The sequence below is a fragment of the Diceros bicornis genome, chromosome 1, assembly GCF_020826845.1.
Source record: "Diceros bicornis minor isolate mBicDic1 chromosome 1, mDicBic1.mat.cur, whole genome shotgun sequence".
NCBI classification, from domain to species: Eukaryota; Metazoa; Chordata; class Mammalia; order Perissodactyla; family Rhinocerotidae; genus Diceros; species Diceros bicornis.
In genome coordinates this window covers 75,858,823-75,875,815 of record NC_080740.1, presented here as the reverse complement: position 1 = coordinate 75,875,815, position 16,993 = coordinate 75,858,823, and the positions used below count along the sequence as shown (strand labels likewise).

General features: G+C 42.0%; 1 protein-coding gene across 3 annotated transcripts; it reads right to left on the bottom strand.

Annotated features, from left to right (window-relative positions):
• Window positions 1-6,763: 6,763 nt before the first annotated feature.
• PTTG1 (PTTG1 regulator of sister chromatid separation, securin) lies at window positions 6,764-14,307 on the bottom strand. 3 transcript variants are annotated; one of them, XM_058545323.1, is made up of 6 exons: window positions 14,217-14,307; window positions 13,562-13,657; window positions 13,026-13,207; window positions 11,291-11,384; window positions 7,672-7,830; window positions 6,764-6,918 (listed from the first exon to the last, which is right to left on the bottom strand). In XM_058545323.1, the coding sequence occupies exons 2-6, from the start codon at window positions 13,644-13,646 to the stop codon at window positions 6,839-6,841; spliced, it is 600 nt and encodes a 199-aa protein (XP_058401306.1). In that variant the 5' UTR covers window positions 13,647-13,657; window positions 14,217-14,307; the 3' UTR covers window positions 6,764-6,838. The 3 variants fall into 3 exon arrangements, with proteins under 3 accessions (XP_058401306.1, XP_058401288.1, XP_058401297.1); XM_058545305.1 differs by having other exon boundaries at window positions 13,026-13,210; window positions 14,217-14,306; XM_058545314.1 differs by lacking the exon at window positions 14,217-14,307 and having other exon boundaries at window positions 13,026-13,210; window positions 13,562-13,956.
• Window positions 14,308-16,993: the final 2,686 nt, after the last annotated feature.

Sequence of the window (16,993 nt, the reverse complement as noted above, 5' to 3'; positions counted from 1 at the left end):
GCACTTCCATGTTCATTGCATTATTCACAATAGCCAAGTGTCCACCAACAGATGGATGGATAAAGAAAATGGGGTTATATATACAATGGAGTATTATTTCAGCCATGAGAAAGAAGGAAATACTGCCGTTCGTGACAGTATGGATGGACATTGACGGCATTATGCTAAGTAAGATAAGTCAGACAGAGAAGGACAAATACTATATGGTATCACTTATTTGTGGAATCTAAAAAAGCCGACACATAGAAACAGAGAGTAGAATGGTGGTTACCAGGCGCTGGAGGGGGAGAAATATGGGGAGATGATGGTCAAAGGGTACAAACTTCTACCTATAAGACGAGTAAGTCCTGGGAATCCAAAGTACAGCATAATGTCTACAGTAAATAACACCGTATTATATACTTGAAAGTTGCTGAGAGAGTAGATCTTAAATGTTATCACAAAAAAGAGACAGTAATTATGTGACATGATGGAGGTGTTAGCTAACGCTATGATGGTCATCCTTTTGCAATATATAAGTGGATCAAATCAACACATTGTATACCTTAAACTTACATAATATTATATGTCAATTATATCTCAATAAAGCTGGAAAAAAGAAAAAAGAGCCTGGATATTGGGGCCAGACAGACATGGGTTTGAGTCCATGCTCCAACAACCTACCAGCTGCATCATTTAAATTTTGGAAGCGTGTTTCCTCATCTGTAAGATAGGGATTCATTTGATTGTCATAAAAATAAATGGAAGATACGGTGTAAAAAAAAGAAAAGTTCACAATATGCGTAAGTCAAACCATTATGCTATAAACTTGAAACTTATACAGTGCTGTATGTCAATTATATCTCAATAAAACTGGAAGAAAAAAAGTCTTTCCTCAAGAGAAGGGGAAATTTAGCCTGAGGCCAAAGGCTGCTCTGGTCCTCCCTAACAAACCTGAACAGCAAGACTCAAATGAATCAGATTGTGGCCAAGTAACTTAATTACATCCCAGAGCAAAGTTTAAGAATGTTTCTAGAGGGCCGGCCCCGTGGCTTAGCAGTTAAGTGCGTGCACTCCGCTGCTGGCAGCCCGGGTTCAGATCCCGGGCGCGCACCGAGGCATCGCTTCTCTGGCCATGCTGAGGCCGCGTCCCACATAGAGCAACTATGTGCAACGAAGACGTACAACTATCTACTGGGGCTTTGGGGGAAAAAAAAAAAAAAGGAAGAGGATTGGCAATAGATGTTAGCTCAGAGCCGGTCTTCCTCAACAAAAAGAGGAGGATTAGCATGGATGTTAGCTCAGGGCTGATCTTCCTCACAAAAAAAAAAAAAAAATGTTTCTAGATATGTAAAAATACCCAGCATGAAAAAAAGGTAAAATACATGTCTGGCATCCAATTAAAAACTGTCAGGCATACAAAGCAGTAGGAAAACATGACCTATAATGAGGGGAAAAAAAAAACAGCCAACTGAAACCAACCCAGAACAGACATAGATGTCAGAATTAGCAAAACAGAGATTATAACTGTATTTCATATGTTCAAAAAGTTGAGTAGAAACATGGAGATATGAAAAAGGACTGAAATCAAACTTCTCGAGTTGAAAACTCCAGTCTCAAATAAAACGATAGCATCACGTTCGCTGAAGGGGAAAGCCGTCCTGGCTGCCACCTGGAGAACGGCTTTGGGGAGATAATAGTAAAGCAGGAAGAATAAGCTGTAGAACGTCCCAGGTGAGAATGATGGTGGCCTGCAACAGGATGGCTAGCACTGGAAGAATCGGGGCTTGCTGAGATACTGAAGAGGTGGAATTGGCAGGACGAGGTGACTGCTCAGCCGTGTGGGGTGAGGGAGCTGAGGATGACCAGGTGAGACAGCCACCTTAGTTCCTCAACCTGAGGTGAGGTCGAGGAGAACCAACCGATGCCTTAAGTGGACTCAGTGACGGGCAGAGGAATCTGAAATGCAATTCAGGAGGCAACAGCCGTGAAACCAGACGCATGCTCCCTGCAGGGTGCCACCCACGGGCAGGAATAGTGCATCGCGAATGAAAAGCAGGTACAGTTGGCTTCTGGGGAGAGGCAGTGTGGAACAGAGTGACACTGAAGCACCAGGCAGGGCCCAGATCATGCAGGGCCTTGAGGCCCAGGGAGATGAGTTCAGATGTTACCCGAGGCACAGCGGGAATCTACTGGAAGGCTTTAAGCAGGGGACTGACGATTAGATTTGCATTTTAAAATGTCACACTGGAGCCAGCCCTGATGGCCTAGTGGCTGAAGTTCAGTGTGCTCTGCTTCAGTGGCCTGGGTTCATTTCCTGGTTGCGGAACCACACCACTGTCTGTCAGTTGCCATGCTGTGGAAGCTCACATAGAAGAACTAGAGGGACTTACAACTAGGATATACAACCATGCACTGGGGCTTTGGGGAGGCAAAAAAAAAGGAGGGGAAGATTGGCAACAGACAACCTGACATTTAAGAAAGATGTGGAGACAAGGAAGGATTTTTAGTGATGGTGGAGTGGAGACTAGAGAGACTAAAAAAAAAAAAAAAAAAAAAAGAGACAGAGGAAGGAGAGAACTGAAGAGGGGAGGTGACCCAGAGCACGTGTGGAGGGACTGGCCCATGACAGCAGGAGGGACACCTCTGTCACAAGATGCAGGAAGCTTGTAGGATAAACGGTAGCAAGTTCAGGGCATTCCTGACTGTTGGCTCCTACATCCTCCACTAGGGACGAGGTACAGGACCTGAGAGGCAGGGGTGGTGGAGAGAAGTTTAGAGCAGAGATGGTATGAAAACAGTTGACTCAAAGTGGGAGAATGAGTATTAGTGTAAAATTGTCAACAGTTTTGCATGCCCAGCTCAACTCACAAAGTTGGTCAATCCTGAATCCTCAGGGATGTCAACTGGTTCCACTGGGTGATTTTCTCCAGGAATGATCTTCAGTTCCCAAAAGGCACTAATACCAAAGGACCACAGCCCACCCCTAGCCTCTTCTGAGGCTATTGCAGAATCAGCTGCACCAGCCTGGACCCAAGTCACAAACAGGATGTTTGGACATCCCAGAACCTTAGGAGCGGTTATCAAGGTAAGCTACACCTGATGCCCCCAACCCCACAATGAGGTCTGCGGGAAATCTGCAAGAGGAAGGCCATCTCTTTGACCTCCAGGTTCTCAAGGTTCCAGAGGGAAGGGCATTTTCTCTCTCTTTAAATGGTATAATCCTATTAATATACAAATCCCTATAAACTTAAACTATGCTAATCTCCCATATGCACACACACGATAACCCTGATAAGAGACAAACGTATAGCTTTACAGATATTTTTATACTCAAAAATAAACCTAAGCATAATAGTAACATGCCAAGCCTGTTTTGAGTGTTTCTGCACTAGCTCATATAATCCTCCTGACAACCTTTCAAGATAAATTCTATTATGGGTTTCACAGATGAAAAAATGGAAGTTCAGAGAGGTTAACCAACGTGCCTAAGGTCACAGAGCAACTAAGTTGCTGAGCCAGGATTTGAGTCTGGAGGCTGCACTCCCCACCACTATGCTTTTCTGTGGCATATAAGTATATATGTATTTAAATAAAAGTGATCTTGAATACTGTTCTATAACCCACTTTTTACACTGAAAAAGTTCTGTGGTTACCTTTCCACGTCCACATATGTAGATCTACCTTGTCCTTTTTAAAGAATACATTTTATTCCACTGTATATCTGTATCATATTTTCCCCTTATAAACTATGTGGCAACAAACATCTTTGTAAACACATGGAGACCCTCGTGTGAGGGGTTTTCCCCTGCATCCTTGATTCTTTCTTGTGCCTTCTCCCCATCATTTGCCACCCTGATGTTCCAACTCCTAAATTCCTCTTGAAGCCCTACTCTTTTCCACTGTCACCTCAAGGTCATTTCATCAAGTTCATCTGCAGCAGACTCCAAATCGGTCTCCCTGCCTCTCGAGTGAGGCTCTGAAACGCAACCTGACCCTGTCACTCCCTCCTCAAAACTTTTCCACGGCACCCACAGGACAGACTCTGAACCTAGGACAGACTTAAACCCCCTTACATAGTTTACAAAGCCATCTGGCCCTTGCTTAACTCACCAGACTCCTTTGTTGCCAACCACACTCCTTGCCCAAACCTAAAGCAGAAAAAAAAAAAGGCCATTTTCATTTAACAAGATATGTTCTCTTGCTTCCTCAAACTTGCAAAAGCCGTTCCCTCTGCCCAGAACACTTCTCTTCCACCAGGTCTCCATCCACACGTCCCTCCTCAGGAAGCCTTCCCCGCCCTTCCCTACACTGGGCTGGGGAGCACTCCCCAGTGCCTGGTCCTTCCCGCCCCTGCACTCATTTTCCGTTTCCTGCCTGCCTCCTCCACTGGACCACAGGCACCTGAGGATGGGGGTGATGCGTGCCTTAACCATCGTAGGCTTGGTCCCTGGCACAGTGGGGCCTCAGTGAAGGATCTACAATTAAACTAATGAAAGAACAAAGTCAACTTGGGAATTTCTGTGGTAGTGCTGACCCTTTTGTGACCTGGTACTATTGCTTAGTATTGGTCTGATAGAGAATATTAACATTAATATATTGAAAAGGTTAATTGGAATTTGAAGCCTGAAAAATGCCATCAGAGGAGCAAGCTAGGTGTGGGTGAACCTACAGACAAGAGCACCCTCGAGGTCCAGCATAGGCAACTGTCTGACCTGAAAGAAACTTTAATCCCAGAGTATTATCACTTGGACAGACTAGAATTCCAAATGGGGCTTCTCATAAGCTTTTTTAAATAATGAAGCCAAACACATTATACTTAGTAACTTGTATACAAACAGCAACAATGCCCACAAAATGGAAAATTATCTCTATTAATGTAGAAGCATCTGTGTCAAGTTCTCAGTCTCAACAAACATGAAGCACTTTGCATCCAGATTAACAGCAGATGAAGAGAGATCACTCCGTGCTCAGGTCTGGCCGAGGACAGTAACTAATGGTAAAGGACTGACTGGTTGCCTTGCTCCCAGCCCTTTGTTCCCTCCACCACAAGAGACCACCTTCCAAAGTTTCTGGATTTCCGTAGAGTATAAGAGCCATTCAGAATTATGTTTTGCTTTTCAAAGTAGCCCAGTTATACCCAAGGATGCTAGATCTAATACTCGCCCTTACAGAAAAGTGCCCTTGTCATCTTATTCTTAGAAGTGTTTTTACTAATTCCACAAATTCAGACTGATTCAGTTATATTTAGAGGGTAAAAATCTTAAAGTCAAGATCAGTGTCTGTATGTGCTCCTAGTACTTCAAGCCTAATATCTGCGGCTTCGTCTAATAATGATGGAAAAGAAAGGGTTCACCTTCTGACTTGACTATAGATGCTACAGATATTTCGGGGAAAGGCTTCCTACATAGGTTAGTACTGAGCAAGGATCAAATTCAATTGACTGCGTGGCCCAGGCAAGTAAAGTGAGTGAAGTAGGCGGGGTCAGAGAAGAGACAAAGGGTAAAAGGACACTTCAGCTCTCCCTTCAGGCCATCTCAGGTAGGGTCTGTAGGACAGAAAACCCACATTCCACCTAAAAGGCAGCCAGCACCCCATCACCAGTCCACCACTGTTGGAAACCAGGGCCAGGTCTGGTTTTGCCAGGTCTGCTTTTCCAAGACAAGATTCAAAACCAAAAGTATGTGAAACTCTGGAATTTTAAATGGTAGTAACAATTTTTTTTTTTTTAATATCATCCACCCCCTGCCCCCCAAAAAAGAAAATCCATGGGCAACCATTTGCAATCTCTGATATTTTGATTCCAGTCTCAGACTTGGAATCAAAATATACCAGCTCTATCATTTTCTAGCTCTTCATGTCTTTAGTATATCAATGAACTTTTTTTGTGTGTGTGAGGAAGATCAGCCCTGAGCTAACGTCTACACCAATCCTCCTCTTTTTGCTGAGGAAGACCGGCCCTGAGCTAACATCTATTGCCAATCCTCCTCTTTTTTTCCCCCCCTTTTTATCCCCAAAGCCCCAGTAGATAGTTGTATGTCATAGCTGCACATCCTTCTAGTTGCTGTATGTGGGACACCGCCTCAGCGTGGCCAGACAAGCGGTGCATCGGTGTGCGCCCGGGATCCAAACCCAGGCCACCAGTAGCGGAGCATATGCACTCAACTGCCAAGCCACGGGGCCAGCCCCCTCAATGAACTTCTGAGCCTCACTGTTCTCATCTGAAAAATAGGGTCGTGAACATGAAACACAATGCTTATCAAATACTTAAAATAATGTCCAACACAGGGTAAGCAAGTAAACAGTTTCCTACAGGTGAAGAGTGGATCTTACTATCAGTAAACTATCTGGTGTGATCTTCAAAGAACCTAACTGAAGATCCCAGGGCGGTAGAGTTCTCAGGAGATTTAGAGCCTTTCAAATTCTGATTACTGAACACTGAGTATTCAAGTCATTAGAAACTAAACAGAACCAGCAATAAAGAACGCCCAGCAATAGATACTTAATGAGCTGGAAGCGGCTCCTCTAATTAAGAGATCTAATAACTGTCACTAGTTAATGGCTACAAAAAGGCAATAAAGTACACATTGAGGGGTATATATTTCAGGGAAAACAGTGGTAGCTTCTAAAATAAGCTGTTAACAAACCAAAGAGTTGTAAAGTAAATTTTTCAAATCAGACAAACTTCTATTGTCAGATTAGAGACTCTTGTCTGTTAAATACTTCCACTAGATTTCATACTGTTTCAAGCAGATTCCAAAGAATACCAACCAAAATATTAAGAGTCTGTTAAACAAAGAATTGCTTTATTAACACAAACTATTAATACATACACACAAACTATAAAGTGCTAAGAAATTTAAATGTCTAAGTCATAGCAAACGGGTGGCAATGCAACATCCAGGGTGGACAGAATGCTTGAGGGAGACTGCAGCGCATCTAGAAAACAGGAATTTCTTATTCAATATCCGCAAATCCTTGAGTCATTGTCCATCTCAACATAGACATTAGCTGTCACTTTTAATTATAAATTCTTGTTTTCCCTTTGTCTAATGAATCCCTACCCCGCCCCACACACACACATATGCACACACATACACATATGCACATACATTCTCTCTCACTTCTTGGAATGTGGCTGTGGTCCCAGAATTAACTTTCATTAGGAAATAAATCTTAGAAGTACCTGCAACGATTGTTCTTAGGGACCTAAATAAGAACCAACAATATCACTAACGTAATTTATAAAATAGTGTAAGTTATCCCATCAGAATAAATAGAAAACATACTGATGATGGCTTTTGACCACCAGTTTGAACCAAATCCTCAAACCTTCTGAGTAAGAAGGTTTTGTTATTCTATGCTATTACACAGGTGTCTTGATCCTATATTAGCTTTGGATATAACTTAGAATTCTCATTCCAAGCAAGTTTATTGTATTTCAATTTATAATCTAAGAAGCTATATGCTAAATTTAATCTTGTTTTGCTGTATCTAAGACTGTCCAGATTCCAGAATGCCTTAATTTTACCTGGGCATTTGGGACTCAAAATTCTGAAACCTTATCCCTGAAATTTGAAGGATAGAAATTACTTGCAGGCTAACCTTCCACACAACTCTGTGCCCACAGTAATGAAAGTGTTATGACACAAATTGTTTGCAGCCCTTCTAGAAGGTCAATAGTTCACTTACTGGACTCCCACGGTGGAGAGGGCATCTTCAGAGGTGAAGGGGGACCCAGATGCAATAGCTTTTCAAGTTCCCTCTCCTCATCGAGGATCATGAGAGGCACTCCATTCAAGGGGAGGTGTGCAATCTGGTGCTCTTCAGGCAGGTCGAAACTCTCAAAATCTGTCACAGAGAAAGTGTTTCGTCAGGGCAGTGGTTGTCAGGGTGGTCAGTGGACCCCTAGGGGTCTGAGACCCTTTCAGTGGGTCCACAAGGTCAAACTATTTTCATAATAATATTTATACCTTTTCCCACTGTTGATATTTACAATGATGGTACAAAAGCAACAGTGGATAAAACTGCTGTGCCTTAGCACGGATCAAGGCAGTGGCAATAAACTATATTTAGTAGTCACTTTATTCCTCACTACCACTCACTTGCAGTAAAAAATGCCAGTTTCACATATCACTTTACCATATGCAGTAAACGTTATTAATTTTATTAGCTCTTGACCTTTGAAAACATATCTTTTTAGTATTCTGTAATGATAAAATGAGAAGTATGCCATAAAGCACCTCTGCCACATACTGAAGTGCCACAGTGATCTCAAAGAAAAAGGATTTGTGCAATGATTTGATCTGCAAGCTAAACTAGAGGCCTTTCTCCTGGAACACTATGTAGATGAAAGAACAGCGGAAAGAAACCGTAGTTACTCAGACTTGGGTATTTGCCACACATTTTCTCAGAGGAATGAAAGAAGTCTATCACTTCAATGAAAACAGTATTTGTTGCCTACGATATAATTCACAATTTCAAGGCAAAAAACTAGAATTTTAGAAAAATTATCTGCAATCATTAGCTTGACAGCTTCCTAATACTTAGACTTTTCTGATGAGATCAGTGGTGATACATGTTTTTGATATCACAGAATGAAACATTGCAACATTTGGATGATCTATATTTCTCAGTGAACCAATATTTCTAAATGACCAATGCAAGGATAAAAGATACACTGGAAGTGCAAAATAGACCAATGGATTTTATCATCAGAGTATAAAATGTTCACATATGGTTTCAGATTCCACCTTGCAACTACAGGTTCCCAACCGGCCACTTGTTGACTTTTAGTGTAGTATCAAAGAAAACTATCCAGACTTATCTGAAAAGACTGTTAAAATGCTTCTCCCTTTCCTAACTACGTATCTGCATGAGACCAAATTTTCTTCATACTTCACCAAAACAGATGCAACAGACTGAATGCAGAATCAGATGAGAATCCAGCTGTCTTAAATTAAGCCAAATTAAGCAAATATTCAAAAATATAAAACCATGCCAGACTTCTCCATAAGTTTTGTTTTGGAAGAGTTATTTTAGGGGAAAAAAAAAAGTTATTTATATTAATGTAGTTGCCTTATTATTTTTTAATCAATTTTTTTTTCTCAACTTTAATTTCTAATACAGGAAATATAAACAGAACACACAAACAAAACTTCTTTGGGGTCTTTGCTAATTTTTAAGAGTGTAAAAGAGTCCTAAAACAAAAAATTTGAGAACCACTGTGTTAAGTAACATTCCTTCTTAAGGAATGTTAAGTGCCTTACTTCTGAAGAAATTATTAAGTAAGCAAGTGCCTTACTTCTCAGAAATCATTTAAAACAACTGATTCTTCTTAACAGAAGTAGTATTTAAATATTGAGTCTTTCCTCTTTTCAAAGAGGTTAAGTGTCTTCTCACAAGATAAGAACAAAGATGGAGGGAGAACCATCATTTTCTGAAGCGTGCAAGTTCTCTAAGGCCTAAATACTAGGAATTGGTCTGCTCTTTTTCAAGTCTGTTCAAACCCAAAAGTCAAAAAGAAATTGAGTAATGCATGACTACTTAGTTTAAAACCACTGAATTGTAAAGGAAACCATAAACAAAGACTCAAGAGGAAAGAAGTCTGCCACATTACAAAGCTAACTTCCTTTATCCACAAAGAGCTCTTAAAAAAATAAATAAATCCATAAGCAAGCCACATAATCAAAGGAAAACAAAGATACAAACAGGAAGTTAAAAAAGAAAAACTATAAATGGCCATCAAACATGCTCAGACACACATACATCCCCCAATTTAAGACAATGAGATATCCACCGCCTTTCTGACAAAGATTAGCGTTTTAAAACATTTGCAGTTAGAGAACACGGGGGAAGCAGACATCCTCAGCCACTGCAGGTGGGTTTGCTCATTTATGCTCCTGTTATGGAGGGCAATTTAGCAACATCTCATTCCTCAAACACAGCATATTGTAGTCCTCTTCCCTGGTCTCAATATCCATAAATCTACCTCATTTTCCTGAATAGTAATCACTAGAACGGATGCACCACATTTTATCAAAACTTAATTACACATCCTTTGAGACCCAGCAATCCTTCTTCAAGGTTACTCTCCAGATATACTCACCAACTCTGGACAATATAATTTCGATAACACTAATTGCAGAATTGTTTGTAATATATAAAAGCCAGAAACAACCTAGAAATGTATATTAGTAGAACGACTAAATGCTCTTTGGATAAAAAGGCAAAAAAATCCAGCTCAGAAATCTATAAGGCCCTGCATAATCTGCCCCCAACCACCAGCATCATCTTTCACTTGGGCTTTCAATTAGCCTCCCAGAATCACTCCAGGCCTTTTTTCTGCCTCAGGATCTTCGCACACTTATGTACAATGCTCTTGCCTTGCCCCTCCCCTTCTTCACCTAGCTACCTCTTTATATGCTTCAAGGCTCAACCTCAGGTGGGCAGGGAGGAGGGCAAAAGGGATGATTAGGCACATGTGTGTGGGGATGGATTGTAATTAGTATTTGGGTGGTGAACATGACGTACTCTATGCAGAAACAGAAGTATAATGATGTACACCTGAAATTTATACAATGTTATAAACCAATGTTACTACCCTAAAAAAAATAATAATGCTATTAAAAAGAAAAAAAGACAACCTCAGGTCACTTCCTAAAAGAAAGCTTCCCTGTTCTTCCAGGGTAGGTTCAGTGCCCCCTAACAGGCCCTGTTTTTCTCCTGGCTCACACTCACAGTGAGATGATCTGTTCAGTGCTTAACTTTCCCTCCAAATCGTGGGCTCCCTCAGGGTGGGGCCTGACTTGTTAACCACTTCATCCAAGGCCTAATAGTACCTGGCATACAGTAGCCTCTCCTCAAATGTGAGTCAAAGTTTGAGAAGCTGGTTCTATAACAGAAAATATTTCAGATATATGTAGCAGGTTGAAGGAGTAAAAAAAACATTTTCACTGGCTATATAGCTTTTTCAGACATTGTTCAACTTGACATAAAGCCCACTATCTAAAAGGCTTGCCAGGAACACTGTCCACTTTAGACTTGTTCAATGATAGTGAACATATCTCCCCCAGGTGGTTAGCTTTTGAGGACAGGAACAATGTTCTCCTCATCTTCGTTCCAACTCCCCCTCCTGACCTAAAGATGATACCTTACAAACAATTCCACCAACAATTATATTTGTTCAAAGACCCCCAGATTCAGACAGTCTCCTTACAGTTTGGGGTCATATCCATATCAAGTTACAGCTGAATTGAATTCTAAGAGAAACTCAAGGCTAAAGCATTTGTGTTATACCAAAAGATACTACCTAGAGGATTGAAGGGAAAGAATTTCTCTATTTCTGGATAGGTGTCATCTGACGCAGGAACAGAGGTTTTTGCTTTAACAGTCTTCTCGGTCATCTAAAACAACCCAAGAAAATATGGATTAGTGAGAGTGGAAGGCTTGTCAACTGATTAGTACAAGAGATCACAGGGCTTCTTCAAGACGTGTGACCACTTCGCCACAGTTTAAATTTTTTCAGTTTCATGCTGACTTCTAAGAAACCATAATCCTTAGTTCTCATGATTACATACAAATACAATTCAGCAAGCAATTCTAGTAGCGTGGCTCAAAAGTTAAGTCTGAAATTTAAGTATTGGCACCTGTCAGCATAAGTTATCAAGAACACAGAGTGGAGTTAATTCAGAGCTAATCAACTCAGTCACTCAACCTAACAGAGGAAAAAATGGGCATGAGTCACCCACAATAGTAGCTAGTCCTAGAAGCCATTTTTGGCTTTTGGAAGTGTGATTTTTTCCATCAGTATTACCTTCATTATTTGCTTGGTTAATATTAAAAACAAGTTTGTATTTCTCAAATACACAGACTGAGTGAGAGGCAGCAAAAGACAGTCAAGGACTTGAGAAGCCCACCGTGGATAAATCCTTAGTCTGGAACTGACAGGTAGGCAATCTACGACAGTAGTAGGCCAAAACTAAAGCCTGTGTATTCCAAATTTAATCTTACACCGAATTTAATCTTACGCCTAGAGCAAATCCCTACCGCAGCGTCTCCTACACTTCGGTTCTGTCACATTCTCATTATTTTTGCCATATCCTTGCAATACATGTATTTAACGTTTCTAAGTCAACTCAGTTTTTTAAAGACATCCTTGTCCTAAGCTGCACTACACGTAAGTCATGGGTTTGATGTAAAGTAGCAGCTGTTTTTTCCTAATACACATTAAAACAGTTATTCAAATAAAGTGTTAATCTACATGCTGAAGCATCTTTCACAGCAAAGTCCTCTTATTCTGGGATGCACTGACCTATAGCTCGTGCACACAAAGGTCAACATTTTAGCAAATCATCACCCAACAAGCTGGTGCTTGCTCTGGGAGGCGGGGAGGAGGATGGCAGCGCCTGAGCTATTACATTAGGAACGTGACCTCTTGCAAAGCACACCCTTGCTCTTACTACTTCATGTATCCGTAAGTCGACACTACCGACCAATCTTCCTCAAGATACTAGTTAAAGGCAGGTGAGGCAAAAATATTCACCAGCTGCTTCTTTTTTGTTTTGTTTTGTGAGGAAGATCAGCCCTGAGCTAACATCCATGCTAATCCTTTTTTTTTTTTTTTATTGCTGAGGAAGACCAGCTCTGAGCTAACATCTATTGCCACTCCTCCTCCTTTTTTCCCCCAAAGCCCCAGTAGATAGTCATAGTTGTACATCCTTCTAGTTTCTGTATGTGGGACGCGGCCTCAGCATGGCCAGAGAAGCGCTGGGTCGGTGCGCGCCCGGGATCCGAACCCAGGCCGCCAGCAGCAGAGCGCGAGCACCCAACCGCTAAGCCACGGGGCCGGCCCCACCAGCTGCTTCTGAGACTTCTGGTTTTGAGGTACAGAGGAAGTCCACAAAAACAGTACGACTCTCTTCTGCTATCTGTGTTTATCTATATTTCCTTCTGCTCACAGGGAAGAAAGCCAGAGAGGATGCTAATAGTCATTTTATGAGTCAGAAGTGAAGTGTTTCAATAATGTCTTTATAGCTAACACTTGCCTTTTTGGCAGAGAAGGTTGTCTGTTTCTGTTTGAGGGGTCCATTGGTCTTAACTGACTTTTCTGTAGCTCTGTTGACAGTTCCCAAAGCCTTTCTGGCAGTTTTAGGTAAGGCTGGTGGAGCATCAAACATTTTGCCCACATGTGGTGTTGAAACCTGAGATCTCCCATCCAAGGCTTTGACTGCTGAAGAAAAAGTCTTACCATAAGATTATTCAGACAGTAAACACCTGTGCAACTCGAAGGCTGACTGTATGTAAACTTGGCCTAATTTTTACCCCCAAACCCAACCCCCACTTTTGACAGTGGCATGGCCATGATATGCCTAATAGTACTGCAGTCCAGTATCCTCTTAAATAATCTCATTAAGACACTGAACCTGAAAAAGAGACCCATAACAAGCATGTTACAATAACAGTATTGGGTAAACTTAATTCCAACGGCCAACCAAGTACACTAAATGCCTCCCCCAGCTCCAGGCCGCATTCACAATTGATTCACAATACCTGTGTCTCGGATTGCAGCCTGTATACTTACAAGGCCCCAGCTTCAGCCCATCCTTAGGAGCCACACGGGTGCCTGGTTCTCCATTTTCCTTATCAACAAAGATCAGAGTAGCCATTCTGGATTAAGCTAGGGATGTGAAATACATATTAGACCCTGAGGGGTTAGGGAAGACGAGAGAAGCTATGGTGTAGCACAGACCAGACTTTCTACCCTGGGCTCGTCCACGCAAAAACGAGAGCTAAGCGCAAGGAGAAGCCCGATCCGGAGCGAACAGGCACTTAATCCAGCTGTTAACTCTTGAAGCCTGCGTCAGGGGCTCTAAGACCCTGAAGAGTTGGCGGTTTGGGACTGGCACAGGCGCTGGTACTCATCAAAACCAAACCGCCGTGGGTAGCGGATGCAGTCCGAGGCCGCGGCTCAACCCGGCTTGGCGCCATAGACAACCCAGGGTAGCCCTAGCCTCCAGCCCCCAGGCCCCAGGCCCCAACGCCCTGGCTGCCGGCTCCCGGCCCCCGGCCCCCGACGCCAGCCCTGGCCCCCAGGGCCCCAGGCCCCAACGCCCTGGCTGCCGGCTCCCGACCCCCGACGCCAGCCCTGGCCCCCAGGGCCCCAAGCCCCAACGCCCTGGCTCCTTCCTCGCCGGACCCCGCTCCTCCAACCACTCGCCACCTTCCCATTCACCCACGTTGGGATCAACAGCCAAAATCACCCAAGACTCGGTCTCCAGCGGTCGCGCCAGGATCCGTGTTTAAACCACAATTCACGCCCCTATTGGTTCATCCGCCCAGGGGGCGGGACCGGGGTGGGCTCAGGAAGAACCAATGGGAGGATTCTAAGCTCCCTGGGTTCCGCCCCCGAAAGCTTTTTCCCGGAAAGTTTGTAGCTTGTTTGCTGGGAAGGAAAAAACCAAACCTGCTGACACCTTGATCGTGGACTTGTAGGTGTTTTTTTAATCTGCTCCTCATATAGATAAAAAGGGAGTGAATATGGTCTCCAATTCCAAGAAATAAATTATTATTATGATTATTATGATACCAAGACAGAGAGTTTTGGGTTTTTTCGAGACACTTGGGTGACCAAGACGTGCTTAAATGAAAAGATTGTGAGGTTCAAAAAGGTCAAGGCAAGGTGGCAACAGAACTATTTTCCTAAAGTCTTCAACTAATGAACTATTCGTCCAGAGAATAAATAGACCAGATCAAATCAAACAAAAAGAAGAAACAGACTGCAGGAAAGGCATTTTAGTCATTGGAAAACTGTCATCACTGAGGAAAAATGGATATTTAATAGTTGGATCTCAATTAGAGATATGAAAAAATACATATATAGTCAGGTGGGGACAATCCATATTAGGTCTAAGGAACACTAGCAGGGAGGAATTAAGAAGAAATGTAAGTACAGATAGATCAAACAGCAATGTTCGAGTCATTCTGTTGTGCTTGTGATTAAGAATGAACTGATTATTCCCTAATTGCAGGACTATCCTCAACATTTCAGGCTAGGATGCTGTCTCTACTACAGCATCAGGAATCTGACTTAGAAACAAAATGATGATCCTAATGAATACATAATTCAGGCTTCCTTTAAAATTGTATCATTTAATAGGGACTTATTTTAAACATCTAACATCTCAACAATATACATATTCATGAAAGCCACCTGGAAGGCCCTGGTGCGGAAAGGCAGATGGATCAACAAGAGAAGATTAGAGGAATAATAAAGATATAGAAAAGGAATTCCAATTTCAAGATATGAAAAGAAATTATGAAAAAGTTGATGGACTTAGCCTATTTCTATAGTAAATGGAAATATATTGAACAAATACACGATAAACGAATAAATTCAAAAGACCAAAGCTGACCGGTGTCATGCAAACCCTACTCCCCGCAGGTCACCAGATAGATTTTAACCTGCAGATGAATCAAGACAGAGGAGTTGACTCCGCATTACTCTTTCACAAAAGGTTTAACACTACACCTGGCACAGACATGGTTCTTACTATATGCCAGCTCATTGCCCCTTCTTCCTTGGCATTTCAGGACCAAAATTGATTGAATGATTAATTCATTGAACAAGTATTTATTGAATGCCGATTACATGCTGGACACTGTGCTAGGCATCAAGAAAAGATCCTACTCAAGAAAGCGAAGAAAAGAGGGAGGACAAAAAATCATGCATACCTTTATTGCCCCTTCTCTGTCCTTTTTCTTTTATTCCCACCTCTCCCCTTATTTTCCCTCTGTGTCCCCTTCTATATGTCTCAGCTCCATATTATATCATCACCATCAGTTCAAAGTGAAGAAGTGTTCACTTCGAAACCAAATCTGTACAACACCTACAGCTTCCAAGTGGGGATGCTCTATCTTCTAAGTCTTTGGGTGCAAGGTTTGTATCTCCCTAGGGTAAATCTTCCCCTTACAACAGGAAGCATCGTGTCTCCCTAGGTCATGCAGTAAGTGTAAAATGCCATAACCACCCCCTCTTTGAGTGACCACTGTTTTCTAACTAATGATGCCCCAGACCCACTTTGCTATTCCAAACTATTACTGGGGATACCCAGTTGCAAAACCACACTCACCTCATGACAGCACCTAGATCCTAATCAATCCCAGTTTATCCTAATCCCTATTTACAAACAGCAACCCTTCCAGAACTGATCCCTGCTTCCCTAGACCCTCATCAGAATCCTCACGGGGAACTCAAACCTTACAAAAGATTCTTCCCGCTTGTCCAGCACATTCTTTGATTCTTCTGGGAGATGTGCTCCCTGGCTTGCGCCTGGTGGTTTTAACCAAATAGGCCTCAACACTTCCAAGCAAATTTCAGGAATTGTTTTAAGGAGATAAAAACAAACTGTGGGTGATTCGTAGACTATTCATTTTCAGGCTATTTCCTGACACTTTCTATTCCTTCATCTATTGCCCTGTAAAAATCAAAATTAATATTTACCATTCCTAAACTCTAGGCACTGCAAATTCTTAAGAAAAAAATAGATTATATTATGATGGGCTCTCTTACTGAGACAAAAACGGTAGATATCTTCACGCATGTTATTTTGAAAAACAAAAAAAAAGTCACCAGAACAGATAGGGAAAAAAAAAATCAGAGGAAATTCTACTACCAAAAGCACTGTTTATTTTCCAGTATTTCATTTCATAAGTATTCTTTAAAAGGAGGGTTGGGATGTCATGGATACCAGTGTTTTCCCAAAATGGAGATCGTTTTATAGTATTTTTTTCCCTAATCATAAAATACAAGATCACTTCAAGGCGAGGTGTCACAATTACCAAATAGCCTTACGTTCTCATAGCACCTGGCATTCCTTTCATAGCGACTCTCTACAACTGTAAATTACTTGAATAATTACTTTAGTGTCTTTCTCACTCTGTGTGATGTAAATTCGAGGAGAGAAAGAGACGGTGTTCACCACGTCCCCAGCGTGTAACACAGTACCTGGCTACT

Bases quoted from the DNA above. Each gene is read 5' to 3' on its own strand.
- PTTG1 (XM_058545305.1), bottom strand. From the start codon at position 13,646: ATGGCTACTCTGATCTTTGTTGATAAGGAAAATGGAGAACCAGGCACC. The intron at 11,385-13,025 runs GCAAGTGTTAGC...GGGTTGTTTTAG, and splicing joins CAACCTTCTCTGCCAAAAAG to ATGACCGAGAAGACTGTTAA. The intron at 6,919-7,671 runs GTAAGTGAACTA...CCTGTTTTCTAG, and splicing joins CTCTCCACCGTGGGAGTCCA to ATGCGCTGCAGTCTCCCTCA.